At 38.9% G+C, this 17593-nt stretch overlaps 2 protein-coding genes across 2 annotated transcripts in view; one reads left to right on the forward strand and one right to left on the reverse strand.

The window, feature by feature from the left end:
* The window catches only part of COL4A6 (collagen type IV alpha 6 chain), a 263258-nt gene extending 251580 nt beyond the window's left edge, over positions 1–11678 (reverse strand). The window contains exons 1-2 of the mRNA XM_026478810.4: positions 11405–11678; positions 11157–11208 (exon numbers count right to left, since the gene is read on the reverse strand). Coding sequence (XP_026334595.1) covers positions 11157–11208; positions 11405–11415 — 63 coding nt within the window. The 5' untranslated portion in view covers positions 11416–11678. The remainder of the gene's footprint in view (positions 1–11156; positions 11209–11404) is intronic.
* A 1378-nt stretch (positions 11679–13056) lies between these two features.
* Positions 13057–17593, forward strand: part of COL4A5 (collagen type IV alpha 5 chain) — a 240960-nt gene continuing 236423 nt past the window's right edge. The window contains exon 1 of the mRNA XM_048213522.2: positions 13057–13483. Coding sequence (XP_048069479.1) covers positions 13403–13483 — 81 coding nt within the window. The 5' untranslated portion in view covers positions 13057–13402. The remainder of the gene's footprint in view (positions 13484–17593) is intronic.

Consider the following 17593-nt stretch of genomic DNA (forward strand, 5'->3'; position numbering starts at 1 on the left):
AAATATACCTCCAGACTTACACATGGAACCCAAAAAGAGCTCGAGAAAAGACACATGCCTCATGGCTTTCCTAAATTTTATAAACCTGGAATGGGCTGATGTGTGCCACCGAAGTGAGCCCTCCGTGCATAAAGAGTTTGTCAGTCCTGGACACAGAGTAGGTGGTCAGCAATAACCATAACGCCTATCATTCCCCCTCTAGAGAAATACGCCTTACCACAGGCATTAGGTAAATGCTCTGGGGAGTCAGGGAGCAAATAAGAGTGCTGGACAGGTCTTGTTTTTTCCTATTTCTCCAGCCTCATCTTACACCATGCTCTGCCAACCTCCCTGTGCTTCCCCCTCCCCAGGCTCTAGCCACACTGGCTCAGTGCTTGCCATGGTCCTTCAAACCACAGGGATGACCACAGTGTTTGGCACGCCGTAGGCACAAAATACCTATTTTTTGAAGGAAGGAAAGGAGGAAAAACAGGAAGAGGGAGAGAAAAATAGAAAGGAGACACTTCAGAAAATTACTTACTAGAGTGGGCCTGAAATGAAGAATAACAAGTCCATCTGCAGACACAGGAGGAAAACAGGGGAGGAGAAAAGAGGGGTGTTTCAAACAGAAGGAAAAGCAGGAGGAGTGACGATGCATGGCATGTTGAGCCAACACCAAAAGTATAACTGTGATCTAAACATCAGTACAAGAACAGTAACAGCAGATGGAGTGGGATGAGTAAGCAGGCCTGGGCAGCTCTCACCAGTGTTGGAGCGGCACGATCATATTTGTGTTTTAGAATAGGTCCTTTGCTTGCAGAGAGGATGGCTATCGGGAATGAAGGTAGGAGGCAGCGGAAGACTGAAACCAGAAGAATAGCCAGGTCTGTTGTAGGAGTCCAGATAAGAGATGATAAAATGCCTGAATTGGAGAGCCAGTACAGTATAGTGGGTTTTAACCCCAATTCTGCCATTGACTGGATTTGGGATCTTGGCTAACTCAGTTCATCTCTCTGGGCTGAGAATATTTGCCCTCTATATTTCACGGGGTCGCTCTGAGCAGCTAATAATATAATTGAGAAGAATACTTGGTAAACTTAAAGCACTAGAAATTACATGTCATTATTAAAGAGGAGGAAGAGAGAAAAAGAGATAAGGGGAACAACTGAGAAACATAACCATCCTTCCAGACGTACATTCTATGACTGAGAAAGGCTTCTCTGACATCTCCCTTTTTCTCACCTTGCCAAGATTGGGGAATCTTTTTAAAATTTTCCCTCATCAATAAAAGAAATAAAGAATACCTGCGGTGGGGGTGGGGGTGGGGGGAGGCGGAGAGCGTAGGAATTTAGCACCTACCTTGTGAATGGTAATTTCACATATGCTATTTCTTCTAACGGCACAACACTCTCAGGAGGAAGGTGTTATTATCTTATTTTTACTGATGAGAAAATTGAGTCTCCAAAAGGTAAAATGAGTTGCCCTAAGTCACACAGCTAGGAAGTGTCAGTGGGCAGAGGCAGCATTCAAACAAAAGTCTGATTCCAGAGTTCTTTCTCTTAAACATTATACCATTGAAAAAGGTAGTTATTTTGCCATTGAAGCAATTGTTATTAGAGTTACCATTAGTAATTGCTAAGATAGACAAGGCAAAGACAGTTGTCGCAGGGCCACTAGGAATAAATCTGCTTAATCATTCAAAAGTCATCTGTCAAGCAACTACTAACTGCTTGGCCATATCCTGGACATTGTACATACGAGGCTGAAGAGGACAACATGGACATATAAGCACAGAACTTTCATGACTACATGGCAGGTGCTACCAAAGAGGGCCAAAGAGCCTTAGAATCACAAGGGAAGGAAAAATGAATTCTTTCTGAAGAGGTCTGGGATGGTTTTGTAGGAGAAATAACATTTTATCTGGGGATTAAAGATTGAGTAGGAGGTAGAGGAGAAAGTGTAAATAATGGAGAGAGACATTCCAGATAAGGAGGACAGCACATGCAAACGCAAAGAGTTAGGAAAGAACGTAAGGTAGTTTGGAAATGGAGAGGCGTTCAATCTGAACGAAGTGTAATATACACTATGAGCTTGAAAAGGAGAGTTGGCAGGAAAAAAACCACAGACACAAAGCTGGAAACGTAGTTTGGGCCAGATCATGAAGGCCCTTAAATATTATGCCAAACTAAGAAGTATGTATTTTAATATTGGAAGAAACAAGAAACCAACAAAGGTTTGAAATCAGGAGATAACATAATTGGATTTACTGTTAGTAAAATAACTCTGGTGGCAGTGTAGAGATTAGAATGGAGTCAGGAGGTAGAAAAACTAGTTAAGAGGCTATTGATATATGATGATGAGGTTTGGAACCAATCTAGATTCTACAGATTTTTGGTAAAACTAATGGAGCTTGGTGAGAAGGATGGAGATAGTGAGAGTTAGTGGCTGATTCTACAGTTTCTTGCTTGAAATTGGGTAGACGGTGATATTTAACAAAGATGAAAAAAATGAGAGCAGGAGGCTGGAGTGTCATGGAAAGGATTAGAAAACAGTTTCATTTTTGGACACGCTGTATTTGGGACAATAAAAAATAATAATAGCTGGAATTGGTTGAGTGCTCCAGGCATTGTTTTATATATGTATTTTTTAATTAATTAATTTGAGAGAGAGAGAACGAGTGAGCATTGGGGAGGGGCAGAGGGAGAGGAAGAAAGAGAATCCCAAGCAGGCTCCATGTGCAGCACCATGCCCGACACAGGGTTCCATCTCAGGACCCTGAGATCATGGCCCAAGCGAAAATCAAGAGTCCACACTTCACCGATGGAGCTACCTGGGCGTCCCCAGGTGCTGTTTTAAGTGCGATGTATGTATCAACTAATTGAGATCCAAGCTGACTACGTAATTGGAAATATAGGTTTGGAGCTCAAAAGACATGTCTGGGCTGGCAGTATAAATTGATAGTCCTCCATGTATAGGAGTCATAGTTAAAGCTGTTGAGGCAAGAAGAAGGCAAAGGATAAAATTCTGAGAAAAAAAAGCAACATCTTAGGACCAGAGAATAATGAAGATTATAAGCTCCATGACAGCGAAGATCACACTTGACGTGTTCACCACTGTGTCATCAGATCCTGGCATACTATTTAGAATACAGTGCTTGCTCAATAAATAAATGTTGAATGAATTAAAAAAAATAGGAGAAGTACAAGGAGCAAAAATGAGACATAGTGTCTTGAAAGTCAAAAAAGGAAAGGCAGTTTCAGAAAGACTAGAAAATGCAAAACACTACAGTAGAGAGATCAGACTTGTGGTCACCCGAGGTGGAGGATGCAGGGAGGGAAAATTGGAAGAAGGTGTTCCAAAGGCACGAACTTTCAGTTACAAGGTAAATCAGTATTAGGGATGTAATGTACAACGCGATAACTACAGCTAACACTACTGTAAGGTATATAAGAAAGGTGTTCAGAGAATAAATCCTAAGAGTTCTTGTCACAAGGAGAAAATCTTTTAACCTTTTTTCTTTCTTTTCTTCTTATTGTATCTATATGAGAAGACGTATGTTTGCTAAACTTATTGTGGTAATCTTTTCACCACATATATAAATCAAACCATCACGCTGTATGACTTAAAGTTATACAGTGATGTATGTCAGTTATTTCTCACTAAAACTGGGGGGAAAACCCAATAGGTAAGTCAGATAGAATGAAAAGATTCATTGAGCTTGGTAGTTAGGCAGCCATTAGTAACTTGAAAGAGCACCATTTTGGAGAGTAGCCTCAGTCTAGACTGTAATAGACTTAGTGGTAAACAATTGTTGAAGAAGAGTAGATAATGAGCAGTAATTTGGTGGTAATAGGACTGAGGGGGTTAGAGTTACAGAGAAAAATAAAGCTATGTTTTTTAAAATTATTATTTGTTTTTATAATGGAGGAGACTTTACTATTGTTTGTAGAACAGAAAAGAAGTCCTAGGAGAGGGACCGATTATAGATGGTAAGAGAATGCTCTTAGCTAATTTTCCCGTCACCGTTTTCCTTTGAGCATGCTTATTGGGTCTTTCATGTACATTTAATTAGATTTTAAAACAAGCTAGAGCCCTATGATCTACCTCACTGGGACATGTAGTCAGCTTAAAAGGACTTGATAGTTTAGTACAGGATGGCACTTTCCTAATACGTTCTTTTTATATGTGTATGTCCTGTCATCTATTGAGGATAGGACAAGTCTACTCTCTAAGCATGGTGGTGAAATTATGGAACTATCCATAAAACTGAGGCAAGCAAAAACCTATACATACTGATAATTGATGTCAATCTATTTGTTTCATTCATTTAAAATTTTTTATTCAATTTATTTAAACTAAAAAACAACAACAACAACAACAACAAGACCCAGTTCACCTATTTCTCCTGCCCCCTACTCCCTGCCTCTTGCAATCACCAATCTGTTCTCAGTATCTATGAGCTTGGTTTTTCTTTTTTTAGATGCCACATGTAAGATTTATCATATGGTATTTGCCTCTGTCTGACTTATTTCATTTAACATACTGTCTTTGAGGTCCATCCATGTTGTTGCAAATGGCAAAATTTCATTCTTTTTGGCCAAATGATATTTCATTGTAGATATATACACACTACAAATTCTTTATCCATTCATCTATCAATGTTTAATTAAGTTGTTTGCACGTCTTGGTTATTGTAAATAATGCTGCAATGAACATGAGGGTGTATATATATTTGCAAATTTGTGTTTTCATTTTCTTTTGGTGAATACCCAGAAGTAAAATTTCTGGATCACATGGTGGTTCTAGTTTTAAGTTTTTGAGGAACCTCCCTACTGTTTTCCATAGTGGTCACAACAATTTACATTCCTACTAGCAGCGTACAAGGGTTTTCTTTTCTCTACATCTTCGCCAACACTAATTATCTCTTGTCTTTTTTTTTAAGATTTTATTTATTTATTTGACACAGAGAGAGAGAGAGAGAGAGAACAAGCAGGGCTAGTGGCAGGCAGAGGGAGAGGAAGAAGCAGGTTCCCCGATGAGCAAGGAGCCCTATGAGGGACTTGATCTCAGGACCTGAGATCATGACCAGAGCTGAAGGCAGATGCTTACCGGACTGAGCCACCCAGGCGCCCCTATCTTGTCTTTTTGATACTAGCCATTCTAACAGGTGTGTGGTGATATTTCTTTGTGGTTTTGATTTGCATTCTCTGAAGATTAGTGATATTGAGCACCTTCTTATGTACTTGTTGGCCATCTGTATGTCTTCTATTGGAAAATGTCTATTCAGATCCTCTGCCCATTTTTTAAATAGGACTGCTATTGAGTTGTATGAGTTCTTTGTATTTTTTGAATATTAGCCTCTTTTTTTTTTAAAGATTTTATTTATTTATTTGACAGAGATAGAGACAGCCAGCGAGAGAGGGAACACAAGCAGGGGGAGTGGGAGAGGAAGAAGCAGGCTCATAGCAGAGGAGCCTGATGCGGGGCTCGATCCCAGAACGCCGGGATCACGCCCTGAGCCGAAGGCAGACGCTTAACTGCTATGCCACCCAGGCGCCCCTGAATATTAGCCTCTTAACAGATATTTGACTTGCAATTATTTTCTCCCATTCAGTAGGTTGCTTCTTCATTTCATTGATGGCTTCTTTTGCTGTGCAGAAGCTTTTTTTGTTTGATGGAGTCCCACTTGTTTATTTTAATGTCAGATTCAAACAATCATCTTTTAAGACCTATGTCAAGGAGTTTACTGCCTATGTTTTCTTCTAGGAGTTTAATGGTTTCAGGTCTTATATTTAAGTGTTTCATCCATTTCAAATTAATTTTTGTGTATGGTCTAAGATATTGATCCAGTTTCATTCTTTTGCATGTGCCTGTCCAATTTTTTCAACACCATTTATTGAAGAGACTGTCCTTCTCCAATTGTATATTCTTGGCTCCTTTGTCAGAGATTAATTGACCATATATGCATGAGTTTATTTCTGGGCTCTCTGTTCTGTTCCATTGACCTATGTGTTTTTTATGACAATACCATACTGTTTTAATCACTATAGTTCTGTAATGTGGTTTGAAATCGGGGCGTGTAATGCCTCCAGTTTTGTTCTTCTTTCTCAAGATTACTTTGACTATTCAAGGTCTTTTGTGGTTCCATACAAATTTTAGAATTGTTTGTACTATTTCTGTGAAGAATACCACTGGAATTTTGGTAGGGATTGCATCGAATCTGTATATTGCTTGGGTAATATGGAAATTCTAACAATATTAGTTATTTTCAATCCATGAGCATTGAATAAGTTTCCATTTATTTGTGTTTTCTTCAATTTCTTTCATTAATGTCTTGTTTTCAATGTACAGGTCTTTCACCTTCTTGGTTAAACTTATTTGATGGTATTTTACTCTTTTCGATGCACTTGTAAATGGGATTGTTTTCTTGATTTCCCTTTCTGATAGTTCATTAATAGTGTAAAGAAATGTGACACACTTTTGGGTATTAATTTTATATCCTGCAACTTTCCTGAATTTATTAGTTCTAATGGTTTTTGATGGAGTCTTTAGGGTTTTCTATATATAATATGTCACCTACAAATAGAGACACTTTTACTTCTTCCTCTCCAATTCGGATGTCTTTATTTCTTTTTTTGACTGATTGCTCTGGTTATAAGTTAAAATATGATGTTGAATTGTTTCATTCTTATATTAATGAAGTCATTAGGGAAACAGCATACTTTGCTCCTGTCATTTGGCTTGATTATAAGATTATAGTACCTAGGGCATATTTACTGGGGACTACATAATATGCCTAAAATCTAACAATGCAATGCAATGTAGTCAATGCAAATGTCCTCATCCCTGAACAAGCCTTAGAAAGTGACAACTTATTTATTCTAAAAACCAATTGAATAACTAGGTTTTTTTTTTTTAATGTCACAGATTACTTTGGCAGTCTAGTGAAGCCTATGGACTCCTTCTCAGAATAATTTTTTAAATGTATTCAATAAAATACATGGGATTACAGTGTAAACCAATCACATTGAAATATAATAATCAAAACATATAATAAAACAAACTTGTGATATGGAATTATATATCTGCTTCTTTAGTAGCACATTAAATAATACCTATTTCTCCTCCTCTCCTGTCTTAAAATATGTTTGTTTTTGACCTATCAGTAGTGTAGCTACATTATCATCTATGTGTTATCCCTTTATGTAGTCATTTGAAGATTGATTTGATGATGTACTCATATGTATGTGTCAGTATCCTTAGTTATCCCAAGGTATATATTCTATGTACATATATACACACATATATGTTGTATATTAGATTATTCACAGCTAGCTGATATAGGATATTTGCTAGCATGCAAAGCCGAAAACTACTTTAAAATTTCATATTAAGAAAATGAAAAGACCAGCCATCAGCCACGGATTGGGAGAAAATATTTGCAAGTATGGCATGGACTTATATATAATATATGTCAAAGGACTTATATCCAGAATATACAAAGAACTCTCACAACTCAATAATTAGACAACTGAATCTTAAAATAAGCAAAAGATTTAAATAAACACAAATATAAATTTTTCATATGACCTAGCAATTCCATTCCTACATATCTACTCAAGAAATGTAAATTGAATGTCCACACAAAGATTTGCATGATAATGTTCGTAACAGCATTCTTCATAATAGCCAAAAAGTGGAAAGAGCCCAATGTCCATTAAATGGTGAATGCATAAACAAAATGGGGTATATCCATAATGGAATACCAATATGAAATAGAGTAAAATACTGATACACGCTACAACATGAATGAACTTCAAAAACATTATGCTAAGTGAAAGATGCCAAACACAAAAGGTCACGTGTTATATGATTCTACTCTATTTATAGGAAATGCCCAGAAAAGACAGATCTATAGAGGTAGAAAAGTAGGTTCATGTTTGCTTGGGGTTAGGGGTGGGAATGAGGATTAACTGTGACTGGATATGAAGGATCTTACTGGGGTGATGAAAATGTCCTAAAACTGGATATAGTGATAGTTGCACAACTTGGTAAATTTACTAAAAATCATTGAATTGTATACATAAAATGGGTGAACTTATGGTATTTAAATTGTATCAATAAAGTTGTTTTTTTTTAGAAAAAGATAGAATTCTTAGAGACACAGCCCCAAAGCAAGGCAAATACTCCTCTTGATTCTTAGAGTAGGAAGAAACTTTCTTCACCTCTGAAAAACCCGCACACTCTATTCATACTTTGATGGCTGCAATTAGGACTGAACATCACAGTGGAAAGGACCAACTTGGGCAAGTTACAACTTTAAGGAAAGAAGTCTGTATTTCAATCAGACCTTGATTTGAATGTGGCTAAAAGCATTTTACCTATGCTCTTTGCAGAAGGGGACAGCCAGACATATGTTTTCTCCCCTGTGCCTCTTCTCTACCCAGATAACTCTTGCTAGGCTATAACTTTAAATATGCTTGGTTGTATTAGAGCTTTTCACCAAAGCAGATTTGAGGCAAACTGGGAAGAAAAAATAAGGACCCTGACTACTTTGGTCGCATATTTTAACTGCTGGACATGTTGGCCTATGGTGAGATATGAATCTTTCTAGTCCTTTCTTTAACACAATGTAGGTACATGCAGATAATAATTTATCATTAGGTATCTTATCTTTTAAGAAACATAATGACCACCATTGTCTGAGAAAGTAAAATCCTACAGAGTTAGAGACCATGTTTAAATAAATCTTTGTGTGCTGTGCCTCAGGCACTTAAGAACCAAAAATGATTATGGATATTCTGAAATCCTAGGCTCTAGCTTACTCAGATAAATTGTGCACGTATTTCACCTCAGTGAAGATCATCACTCTTTTAAAAGAAATTTAATAGGAACTCATTCTTTAATCCCAGGTTTTAACCATCTATTTAAATAGCACTGCTTTTTAAACTCTGACAGAGAAATCAAAGCAACTAAAAGACCCTATCTCAAATGCTCACCAAGATTCTGTTATTGGCAACTTAACTCTCACAGTGAACAAACTTTCTTATAGAGAAGCACAATGTAGTTCTTTGTCAATCTATTTAAAAGTTATTTTTCATTAATAGTAGTCAAGATACAGAGAATTCAAAGAGCTAAAACCATTTGAAAGGTGAAAAACATTATAAACCCAGAGGATAAACTGGAATTGAGAGGAGATGAGAACCACCCAATATACATGAGAATCCACTACAAGGAGTAAAAACGAACAAAAAACTTCCCCTCAGAAAAGTCACTTTTTGAGAACTTATCCTGTGATTCTCCTCTTTTTTCTTTGCCATTTTCCCCCAAATGGACAAAAAAATAGCTTTACACTGCCAAAGATATTATGCAGAAGTAAACAGCAGTGAAGGAAGCAGTTCTGGATGTAAATAAGGTAAAAAAAATATTTTCAGTGTATCTCAAGGTTTATTTTAGTCTTACTAGGGTCACTCACACTGACATAGCAGGTGACACTGAAAAATAATGAGACAGAATCTGAAATCCACACACCAAAGTAGTGCTTGATTTTGGAGACACACTTCAATACTTCTAAGAATTAAAGCATAATCCCCCAGTGACTTTCAAGTGATAAGATGCAGTGTTTGGGAAGTCTCCAGCTATCTAGAAAGATTTGTTAATGCTTTTCCCCAAAAGTACACTGCATACAATCAGCTAGAGTCTGAAAATCAAGGTTTTGCTGGAAGGTATGCTGCCCAGGCATAACATTTTTACAAGTGGCAAGATTCCCGGACAAATTGTTAACTAATCAAAACCTGGCATTTTCAAGTATTGAGCCTCAAGGTAACATATAACTAAACTTGTGTACTCGGGGAATCAGATGGAGAAGTACACAGAATTGTAGATCAATACTCCTGTTTACAAAGTCTAGAATTTACTTACATAAGAGCTGATGTACTGAGTTGGGGGGGGGGCTGGTCACAAGATGTTAAAAGTCAAGTATTCTGGCATCATTCTCTTTTCTTAAGAGAAATCATTTTACTTCATTCTGATATTTTCTTAAAGATTTTTGCCGGGACAAAGTAATCCTTCCCCCCGCCCATAAACGTATTACCTGATTTTATTGGGTTGAATTAAGTATGGCTCTATAAATAGTATTTACAAATATTTCAAGTATTAAAAACGCAGCCAATCATTTTAAATTGTCAAACCCACAAGGTAAATATCTATCATCTACATGGTGTGTGACTTTGGTTATTAACAGTTTATTAAATAGAGCAGTGAAATAGTACTCAATAGTCAAACAACTTCAAATTTGAACTCAGCAGCTAACTTTATTTCTGCCAGTGTAAGTAACTAGTGAGACTGGAAAACTGCAATATCTGATTATTCGGGTCATTCCACCTTTGGTAAATTATCCTAGTAATTACACTGGGGGAACCTCTACTTTCTGGGATCCATTAAACTTTTCTTGACCAGATGTCTACAGAAATTCCTCTGCCTGCAGTCCCTAGCTGATTTGGTGGATGAAATCTAAACAGCCTATGAAATGTTAACTTTCAGATTATTTTTTCTATTCTAAACACTAACTTTTAACTTTCTGATGACACAGAAAACCAGTGAAAGGAAACATCAGACAGAAATTGAACATCATCTAGTGATATCAGTTCAGTTCAGGTGGTTAAAGAGTCCTGATGTTCCCATCTGGTACTGTCCAAGGACTCACAAGCAAATACTTAAGTTTAACTTCCATAACTTTCACAGCACTTTCAAGTCCCACTCCTTGAGCTCTCCTCCCACTCTCGAACTTGTGTGCCAATTCATGTTCTTGTAGACCAGGGAAAATTACATTTCTTCTGCCTTGGAGATAGATGCAGAGAAAAGCACCAGATGTCAGTCATCTTAAAGTCGTCTGAGAAGAGGCTCAGAAATGTGCGCCTCTTGGGTCTTCTACTTTTATTTTCCCAACCCGTTACGAAGTTTTGGGACAGAAAGATGCCTGCGTACCAAAGGCATAAGCGTGACGCTGTGCTATTCCTAGGAACCCCATTAACTCCCACTAGAAAGGAGAGCGATGTGAACTCTGTTTCGCAGTGCAACGTTCTGTAACCCCCTAACACAAACACGAGAGGTGGAATGGGAAGGGGGTCAAAGGAGGAGGAGGGAAAAGGGTCGGGGTTGGGGGGGAAGAGACTCACGGCTCCTGCCAGTTCCTCCGTCAGGCACAACGTAACCAGGAGAAGCCACAACCTGAAACAGGAGGAAGGGTGAGTAACTTGGGCTCTCAAGGCTCCGGGGTCCTAAGTCTGTCCATAGTCCCCGACTCCTTTTGGCCGCCTGCCCCCCCCCTTTCTCTGCAATGACATAAGTACAAGTATAGTCCGGGTCCGGCAAAGTAGCTCAAAGTAGGAAAGAGGGAGGGGAGCTCAGAGCAGCAACAGCTCACCCAGGGTGCATGCTTGCGGCTCCTCCGGAGCTGGGTCCCGGGAGACAGCTAAGCGGCTCCACAGCCTGGGCTCATCAGGGCTCCGCTGATGCTTGGCGGCTGCTTCCTTATTCAGGACGACGGGCTAGGGGGGGAGAAGTGGCTCACTTCGGAAGAAACTAAACTCAGCTTCTAGATAAGAAGTGCCCAAAGGGAAACAGTCAGCGGTGCCCGCTACAACTTGCCGCACTCAAAAGATAGTTCCATACACCAGGAGAGGAAGGAATGGAGGGGAAAGGGGCGGGGCTGTCTGCTGTCAATCATCCCCCCTACCTTGGGCAGCCGGGCGTCTTTCTCACTTTCAGGCACCTCTGCACATAACATTCCCAGGCATCTCCATAGCTTCACGCTCAGGCCCATAAAGACCTATACACTAAGATCTAAGCAACTACGCAGCATACACTTCCATAAACCACTGTTAACTGTTACACATAAATAGATTTAGGGCACCGGACTCCTACAGATGGGCCCCAAATTCCCTTGCACCCTTGCCCAAATGCATACTACACTCATTCTAACTTATTGTCTACTAAGCTCTTGGGGGGTGGGGGTGGGGGTGGTGGTGGTGGTTTCTGGAGTTGTAAATCTACCCAAAGCTGATTACAACCTAAGGATGAGTGGGCCCCCATAAATAGGTCCAAAGCCTCGAAAGACTCAAGTGCCAAATTCTAGGGTCTGAGATAACAGAAAAGTTCTAAAGAATTCTTGAGCAAATCCCTGAAAGACCCTCCAAGGAGTCCACACAAAATATTTTCAGGGCCTGTTGGTACTTCAACAAATCTACAAGATCAGGATTACCAAAGTAATGCTCAGGTCTACTTTATTTCAGAAATTCAATTCAACTGTCCTTAACTCTATATGTTTCCAATTAGATGTTTGTGTTAGTTTTAAAGAAAACTGAACGAAAGTTATTTAATTCCCTGTATTGAATCCTTCTGAAACACAATCGCAAAGAGAGTCAATACCTTTTATATTGTTCTATATAAAAGGTAAAAATTACAGCATTTAGGAATGTAGTTAAATAAAAAGATAAAACTATATTACAATAACATCCAACCATATAATATTTACTAACATCTACTGAATGCTCCTCAATCTTAGATGTTTAAAACACGCATAAAGGCTTCAGGTACACCTAAGTAGGTTCATTTTCTTAATTCTTCGGTTGTAAGAATATATTTAATCATATAAATATATTATACAGTTCTAATATTTTCACGTATTTTATTGTATGTAGAAACTGTCCTGCAAGCAGGTGGAAGGCAAACACCACCAGCAGCCCAGGGAGCGGCGACCAAAATTTGTTTCTAACCATTAACAATAAAAAACTCAGTTCCTCTAAGATCCATCCGCTAAAAAAATAGTCCCAGCTCACGTCTATTTGTAATTGGCTTTGGTGTTCTCACCAATGAGAGTGGGACTGGGCAGAGAAGAGTAATACCAACGAAAGGTGCAAGTGAACGAATAGAAAAGCTTCCCGGTTGGACTCATGGTGTTCAGCCAACTGATCTGGAAGTTTCCCTCCCCCAAATAACTGAGCGTCACTCCCTCGCAGGTTGCTGGTGCAGTCTGAAGCGGTGGCGGAGTGATCCTCAAATTCCCCAGTGCTGGTGGGGAGGGGGCGGTGCGGGAGGAGAGAGGGAGTAAAGTTGAGAGCTGTGGGACTTGCGTGAGGAAAAAGTTTGCAAGTCCAGACAGAAGGGAAAAGTGCTCCCGAGAGACCGGCTTTGGGGAGGGGAGGGGGGGAGGGAAGAAGAACTTCTTTTTTTTTTTTCTTTCCCACCCCCTCCAGTCTTAAAAAGCTTCCTCCTCACCTAAGCCGACCGGCACAATTGGGACACCCTCGCTGTCCCTCTCCGCCTCCGGCTCTCTCCCCGTAAACTCAAGATTATGTCAGTTAGTCAGAGCTAGCCAGGGATTTCGTGCGGGTGCTGAAGGAGCTGCGGGAGCTGGAGAAGAATGAAACTGCGTGGAGTCAGCCTGGCTGCCGGCTTGTTCTTACTGGCCCTGAGTCTTTGGGGGCAGCCTGCAGAGGCTGCGGTAAGTCCTTCCTTCTACCCCTCCCTCCTCCGCTCCCACCAGTCATCTCACTCAGGCCGAAATTACTTTTTTGTCCCTTTGCCTTCCTTTCTCCTCGGCCTTGGCTAGGGAATTCCAGTCTGCCCTCACTTGCTTAGGAAGCAACATTATTTACAACGCTGGTAACTCAAGCCTTCTGCAGCCCAGGAGAGAGGTTTATGTTTAAAAATAGGGCTGCTTGCTTTGCTGCAGCTAGCTGCTCTGGGGGGCCAGAGAGCGGAGCCGGGGTGGGGGGACACACGTTAATAGCTCACTAGGCTCTGGAGGGTATTTGCAACTTTTCCTCCCCACCCTCCGCGCTCGGGTTGTTTCCCTTGTCTGCCGGCTAACCTTTACACTAGTTGTACCCAGCCCACACACTCTTTAAATCTGGTCTGTAGTTGGATATTTTGCCTTTTCTAACTCCAGCCTCCATCCAAGTGTTGAGCGCGCCCAGGAAGTGCTTCCCTTTTGCCCAGGCCACACGAGCCTACCCTCACCTCTGGCCACCAAAGCCCCTGTAGTGACCATGTCCCCCTTTGGGCGTCCATATGGCAAACGTTCAGGTAACACACCGAAGTAGAAGGAGGGAAAGACGGATGGCCTCAGGCTTCAAGCAGGTCTTCTGCGTCATGTTTTGTTTTTTTTTTATTTTATTTTAAAGTTCTGGGTTTTTGTTTGTTGTTTACTTTAAAAAAAAATCTTACTAAGGCACCTCAACAAATCGAAAATATGCCCATCACCTATTTAAAGGAAAATAATTCTTTTTTCAAAGGAGAATGAGTGTTCTGACTTGACAGTGGAGGAGGACGCACCTGTGAAATGACAGAACAAAAAGTTCCACTCAGTTTTAGGAATGTAGAATTAAAACCCCAACATATTTGCTAGAAGGATCTCTGGGTAGTCCCACCAACTATCTTTCTGGGGATGAGGCAGATGTAAAGGAATGAATGGCTTTGTTAAAATGTTCTCCAGCCTGCAGCCCATCATCCTTCATTTCGCTTAACCTTGAAAGAATTAAGTATGCGACAGATTATTTAAAAGTTATATTTGAGTGATCATAATGGGTGGTTTTAAAAACACTTTAATGTGAGATCATGGCTTAGGCCTGCCGTGGTTGAGTGACTTATCAATTCTTTATACATGCAGCTGCTATGTTATGACTTATCTGGGTCCACTTTTAAGTTAGCTGTCTGGTTTCTCTATACACTCAGCATACCTCAGATTACATTGTCCTTTTATCCTCCAGAAAATGTGTACTCAAGGTATGAAAACTAACTTTCATATTACTCTAAGCACAATGTAATTATGATAGCAAGTCTGCTGAAAAACCATGAATATCAACTACACTTGTAATTTTTCCTACGAAAAAGTAGAGATGACTTAAAATTGCTTTTTTTGATGCAGAACATCTTAATGGGGTAAGGTTTTGCCATTCAGTAGTGCTTATGGACCCCCAGATAAAACTACAATTGTGTTGTTGAAAATAGTTACTTTTAAAAACATCTTCTTGGTGCTTACCGCTTATAGCATTTGGCCCAGGGGCAAAGGTTTTATGGATGTTTGATTAAATATTTCTAATTTTTTTCCTTTGATGTTGCTATTAGTAAATGTGCACCCGATACCAGTCATACAGGTATGTATAACAATACTATACATCAATTTGTATTTTGTATTGAGTCAATTTATATTAAAAGTGAGATTTCTTTCTATAGTTGACAAAACTTGGGAGCAAGCTTGTTTTCTTGGACTCTAATGATCGAGTGTTCATGAAGTAGTTACAGAAGATACCATGCAGTTTTTTTCCTTTTTCTTTCTATATAATTTTGAAAGAACATTTTATATCCCATTTCTCTATCATTAGGACATTGTACCTCTAATAAAATCAGGGGTTGGTTTTTTCTGCTTCACACATCAATATCCTAGTTAGGTGAAATGTTTTAATCATCTCAAAGATATGAATGGTATCTTCTCTCCATATTAGTGCTGGGGATATTGGTGACCTTCTCCAGAGTAAAATGGATGGTAGTGGGGTTGACTGATCGTTGACTGAAGTAGTTTGGTATTGGGACTTTTGTATCAGGAAGAACATTGATACTTACAAGAATTGCTTTAATTTTTCATAGTTAAGTGAGTTATCTCTGAAGTCATGCCAAATTGGGATATCATAAATACGTGGAAGTTTTTTTAGGTAGAGTATTTATTAGGTGGAATAGAGTAACCTTTATGCTGAGAAGGTTAGCAGTAAGAGAAAAGGGGAGGTTTAGGTTGCAAAGGTCATTTCTAGTGGTGGAAATAACATATTTTTATGTAAAGGTAATTATACCTGTACTTACTATCAGTAGGATAAGCACTTAGATTTATGGATATGGTGTGTACAATTGTACTACCCCTACTATACAAATGTTAGTGAGTTTTTTGTGCAGTGGAGTGGATAGGTTTGTCTAATTTAAATGCACTATCTCTCTTGTGACCAGTGGCAACAACTCACTGAGGGTAGAGTCGTTTGTGACCAGGAACAGTTTTTCCTCTGAAGTATACTATGAATTAACTGCTCCACAAGAAGAATTTGTTGACACTGTGATCATAACTTAAATTTTTGAGTGTTTACTACGTGCCAAGCACTGTGCTAATATGGCAATGTACATTATCATATTTAGTCTTTGCAACAGCCCTATGAGATATATACCATTTTTATCCCCGCTTTACAGATCAAGAAGCTATGGATCATAGAGGTTGAGTAACTTCCAAAAAATCACATAGGTACTAAGTTGTGGGGCTGGAAATTGCGACAGTTTGACTCCAAATTCTTTACCCTCAATGACTGTACTATACTACCTCCTTTGTATGTGGCCTATAGAGACTTATTTGCTGTTCAGAGTGTTTGGATTTCTGCTACTTTTTTTTTTTTTGGTGGGGGAGACACAGGAGGTGAAATGGAAATGATAATGGGGATAACATCTCTTCCTGCTGATGTTAGGAGAAGTATCATCTATAATGGAAACAGCTTTGGACTTAGAATAAGAGATCATAATAGAGATCAGTTTGATCTTTTTACATATGTCTGTGTACAGAGATAATTTAAAAGCAATCAAGAAGCAATTGCTTGTTGCAGGTGTGATTTTATACAATCACTTATAAAAAGTTAGATTTATAAAACAACTATAATTTGTGGTGCATGATTATTTTGAAGAAAGTTTTGCTTTATTCTTCTTTTAATTAGTCGGTTTCCATAATGATTTTAAATATGCTGAACTTTTCAGTAGCATGTCTATTATGATAAAACAGGGTATGTGTATATGGTGGCACTCGGCTTAAGATGCCCAGTTCACTTTTGTCGTTTTTACCAATTTACCTAGCCATCATACCAAATTCTGTTTACTCAGCTATCTATATAACTTTAGTCTTGTGTTTGTATAAATGAATTGGTCCTTTGTGTAAGAGTGTGTACGTTTTTTCTGTTTTTATTTGGCTTTTGATGTCTGTATATGCAGCACATGAGAGTCTTTACCTTGAATTAACCTTAATAATTGATTCAGGTTGTGTCTACCAGGTTTATACGCCATAAAAGTCACTATTTTTTCCTTTTGTAATTACAACGTGAGCTGATCTTGTAGGGCTGTGCAAGGCGATATTGTGAGACAATGTAAATATCCTGTTTCTCATCATACTTTTGTCTGCTTAAAATTAGCATCTATTGAGGATTCTGGCCTGAGTAGTTATTACTGTGATATTTGCCAAATGGTGGTTTTCAGTTTTTAACATTTTCTGCATTTAATAATTGAATTCTAATATAACAAAGAACTTTACCTTCTCTGCTAATTATTTATTATCTATTCAGTTATTTATAGCAATATGGAGTTATGGATATTTGTTTTATTCTATGAGTTTTATAATGAGTTTTGCTATTTTTACTTTTATTTTTGCTGAAATTACCCCAGATTTGGCCAATAGGAGCCTCTTCCAGTTGGCTCCTGTATCCTTTCAGTGCGTCCCTGTCATTTTTTGAGCATTCCCTTACATTCTGGTACTAAAAGATGTTCCAGCCTCATTTTATCTCCTTTCCCTGCCCCTACCCTGGAATCAGCCATT

Source organism: Ursus arctos, chromosome X (genome assembly GCF_023065955.2).
Source record: "Ursus arctos isolate Adak ecotype North America chromosome X, UrsArc2.0, whole genome shotgun sequence".
NCBI lineage: Eukaryota > Metazoa > Chordata > Mammalia > Carnivora > Ursidae > Ursus > Ursus arctos.